At 42.6% G+C, this 4,270-nt stretch overlaps 1 protein-coding gene across 2 annotated transcripts in view; it reads left to right on the top strand.

The window, feature by feature from the left end:
- The window catches only part of etv6 (ETS variant transcription factor 6), a 30,244-nt gene extending 29,086 nt beyond the window's left edge, over nt 1–1,158 (top strand). For both annotated transcript variants that reach the window (XM_014025197.1, XM_014025196.1), the window contains exons 7-8: nt 526–626; nt 710–1,158. In XM_014025197.1, coding sequence (XP_013880651.1) covers nt 526–626; nt 710–812 — 204 coding nt within the window. In that variant the 3' untranslated portion in view covers nt 813–1,158. The remainder of the gene's footprint in view (nt 1–525; nt 627–709) is intronic.
- The last annotated feature ends 3,112 nt before the right edge of the window (nt 1,159–4,270 follow it).

Genomic DNA, 4,270 nt, shown 5'->3' with positions numbered 1-4,270 from the left:
GTACCGAAGCTAATATATGCTACAGAAGCTAATATACACTACAGAAGCTAATATATGCTACAGAAGCTAATATATGCTAACCAGTTCAGTAATTAAAAATAATTAAATCGTCTTTAAAAGCTTTAGATTATTATTGGCTTCAGTTCTGGTCAGATTACTAACACATTGAGGTAAATAAGATTAAATCTGATTACTGTTTATCTTATTGGTACATCCATAACATAAACAGCTTTCTGACAGTTTTATATGCATTAAATAGTTTATATGCTCTAAAACATAAATATAACTTTTTGTTAATATTATTAATAGYTTATATGATTTCTACATGCCAACATGTACAGGAATGTAAATCCAGAGTCCTGCCAGCTTAGTGCTGTAGCTTCTACTGTCACGTAGACAAGTCTCACTCGAGTTATTATGTATGCACCTCTATGATGTAATRACTCCATTATTGTAGCTTTTATTTACCTCCACGTTAAGTTTGCCTGAGAAAACCMAAACGTTTTGTTCTGTGTGGTCCAACAGAACAGAACCAACATGACGTACGAGAAGATGTCGCGAGCACTGAGACACTACTACAAACTGAACATCATCAGGAAGGAGCCGGGACAAAGACTCCTGTTCAGGTTTGTATCTCTGAACCAGCGCTGGTTTCTGGATCTGCACACACAGCTAAATGTTTTATTTTATCTTGTTTTTTTCTTCGTAGGTTCATGAAAACCCCCGACGAGATCATGAACGGGCAGACGGAGCGGCTGGAACACTTGGAGTCGGACACAGACGAACAAATCTACATCAAAGAGGAGTGCTGAGGAGAACAGGATTTACTTCCAGCCAACAGCCACTGATGCCTTCAGACATGTCGAATCAGAACACCGGGACATTCGGATCGGAGCAAACGGCCTCTGATCTGTTTTAACGTTGCCTTAGGAAGATGTGCTCCTGATAAAAACTCTGATCTGTCTGACAGACACAACAGAACTTGATCTCTTTATATTTCTGTGCTGCAGAATCACTTTGTGCTCTGATGATTAATTTGTTTTTTTATTTTTTGCCTCCTCACGTGTGTTAATGTTGGATTGATGCTGTTTGTAAAAAGAAATTTGGGGTGTGTGTGCGACAGGACTGTTCACCGTGAATAAAACACTTTTGATCTAACGGTTTTGGTGTTTTTGGGGAGTTTTGGATCCTTTGATGAGAAGACGGCGCTGCTTTGTTCCACTCTAACAATAAGTCCAGATCTGTGCCGTTTGTAACTCGTTGAACTAAAGAGTTACTGTAGATGCTGATGGCTGTGGACAGCAAAGATCTTCTGTAGCATCGGTATCACAACCAAAGTGAAGAAGCCTCTGACCAGTGGTGGACAGTAATGGAGTACATTTACTTGAGTACTGTACTTAAGTACATTTTTGTGTATCTTTACTTGAGTAATTATTTTTTGGGTACTTGTGATTTTCACTCCACTACATTTCTAGGAAGCTTGTTAGTTACTTGTTACTTTTGGTTCAGCATAGTTTTTAATCAGCTGTTGCCGTTTTCCTTTCTTGAAATGCGATTGGCCACAGTTTGTCGACAGTTGTTTTTACACTGTAAATTTTAAATGTAAAATTCYGTAAACAGGGGTCGTTGTATCATATTAGTTTAAACTGGWCTCCAACAATATTATTGTTTATCGCAATCATTTCTGACGATTTATCGTCTAGTAAAATTTGGTATCCTGACAGGCCTACTCCCACCTTCATTTTAAAACAGAATCCAGATGATTGAAGAGAGTAGAGAAACCAGTGCACTCATGACCATATCTCAGCTCGATGTTTGAGATTTTAGGACTGAAAAACACGGGTTGGTCAATGAAACTGAAATACCCGGTATTAGACCACAAACATTTATTAGTATGGTGTAGGGCCTCCTTTTGCAGCCAGTGCAGCATCAATTGGTCTTGGGAATGACATACAAGTCCTGCACAGTGGTCAGAGGGATTTGAAGCCATTCTTCTTGCAGGATAGTGGCCAGGTCCCTACGTGATGCTGGTGGAGGAAAACGTTTCCTGACTCGATCCTCCAAAACACCCCAAAGTGGCTCAATAATATTTATATGTGGTGACTGTGCAGGCCATGGGAGATGTTCAACTTCACTTTCATGTTCATCAAAGCAATCTTTCACCAGTCTTGCTGTGTGTATTGGTGCATTGTCATCCTGATACASAGCACTGMCTTCAGGATACAATGTTTGAACCACTGGATGCACATGGTCCTCCAGAATGGTTCGGTAGTTCTTGGCAGTGACGCGCCCATCTAGAACAAGTATTGGATCAAGGGAATGCCATGATATGGCAGCCCAAACCATCACTGATCCACCCCCATGCTTCACTCTGGGCATGCATCAGTCTGGGTGGTACGCTTCTTTGGGGCTTCTCCACACCGTAACTCTCCCAGATGTGGGAAAAACAGTAAAGGTGGACTCATCAGAGAACAATACATTTCACAGTGTCCACAGCCCAAGATTTGCGCTCCTTGCACCATTAAAACCAATGTTTGGCATTGGCACGAGTGACCAAAGGTTTGGCTATAGCAGCCCGGCCGTGTATATTGATCCTGTGGAGCACCAGACGGACAGTTCTGGTGGAAACAGGAGTTGAGGTGCACATTTAATTCTGCCGTGATTTGGGCAGATGTGGTTTTAAGATTTTTGGATACAATCCGGGTTAGCACCATAACATCCCTTTMAGACAGCTTCCTTTTGCAACCACAGTTAATCCTGTTCGATGTGGTTGGTCTTTCTTGGTGGTATGCTGACATTACCCTGGATACTGTGGCTCTTGATACATCACAAAGACTTGCTGTCTTGGTTACAGATGCACCAAAGACGTGCACCAACAATTTGTCCTCTTCTGAACTCTGGTATGTCACCCATAATGTTGTGTGCATTGCAATATTTTGAGCCAAACTGTGCTCTTACCCTTCTAATTGAACCTTCACACTCTGCTCTTACTGGTGCAATTTAGCCATGAAACCTCCCACACTAAAATGACAGGTGTTTCAGTTTCATTGTCAAAACCCTGTAGTTCCTATCAGTTCAAACGTCTTATGTGTTCACTGTGGATAAACTACGTTTCAGCATTTAAGCTCAACTATCATTTTATTGTATTTTTATACTTAAGTCTTTACAGGKGGTGAATTTGTATCAGAGTGGTTCTATCAGGTAATTTCTAAGAGTGACAAGGTTGTAAAAAAACTCACTTAAAGTACTTCAGTACTTTAACTTGAGTAGATTTTTGACGGAGTAAATTTTACTTGTGGTTGAGTAGTTTTGACCATGAGTATCGATATTTTTACTCAAGTACTAGAGCTGAGTACTTTGTACACCACTGCCTCCGAATGAAAAGACGATTTTTCTCTGACAGTCTGATGAACAGGATGATCAGGGTTGTCCAAAATGTYCTTGATTTAATGTAAAATCCTTCTTTGYACCATCGTCTCCAGATRTTCCACAGTCGTCCCCAGAAAAAAACCAGCCTTCTTTATCAGTATACAAATATACCCACCGTCCCTCATCTGGACAMGTCCACAATCCAACCCAATATAACCACTGTCCATCTTCTGGAAACGTCCAAACCAATATACCCAATGCCCCTCCTCTGGACATGCCCAAACCAATATACCAACCTTCCCTCCACTGGACAGGTCCAAACCAGTATATCCACCGTCCCTCCTCTGGACACATCCACAACAATACACCCATCTTCCCTCYTCTGGACACAGCCACACCAYGGTCCCTCCTCTGGACAAGTCCAATCCAGAATACCCACCGTCCCTCTTCTGGACACGTCCAAATCAATATACCCACCGTACCTAATTTGGACAGGTATACACCAATATACACACCGTTCCTCTTCTGGACACGTCCACACCAATACACCCACTGTCCCTCCTCTGGACACGTCCTCACTAATACACCCACTGTCCCCCCTCTGGACACGTCCACACCAATATACTTATCGTCCCTCCTCTGGACACGTCCACACCAATACACCCACTGTCCCTCCTCTGGACACGTCCTCACTAATACACCCACTGTCCCCCCTCTGGACACGTCCACACCAATATACTTATCGTCCCTCCTCTGGACACTTCCACACCAATACACCCACCCTCCCTCATCCAGACAAGTCCAAACCAATATACCCACCATCCCTCTTCTGGACACGTCCACACCAATATACCCACTGTCCCTCCTCTGGACACGTCCAAACCAATATACCCACGGTCCC

This window comes from Austrofundulus limnaeus, unplaced genomic scaffold, assembly GCF_001266775.1.
Source record: "Austrofundulus limnaeus strain Quisiro unplaced genomic scaffold, Austrofundulus_limnaeus-1.0 Scaffold461, whole genome shotgun sequence".
NCBI classification, from domain to species: domain Eukaryota; kingdom Metazoa; phylum Chordata; class Actinopteri; order Cyprinodontiformes; family Rivulidae; genus Austrofundulus; species Austrofundulus limnaeus.
This window is presented reverse-complemented; position numbering and strand designations above follow the sequence as displayed.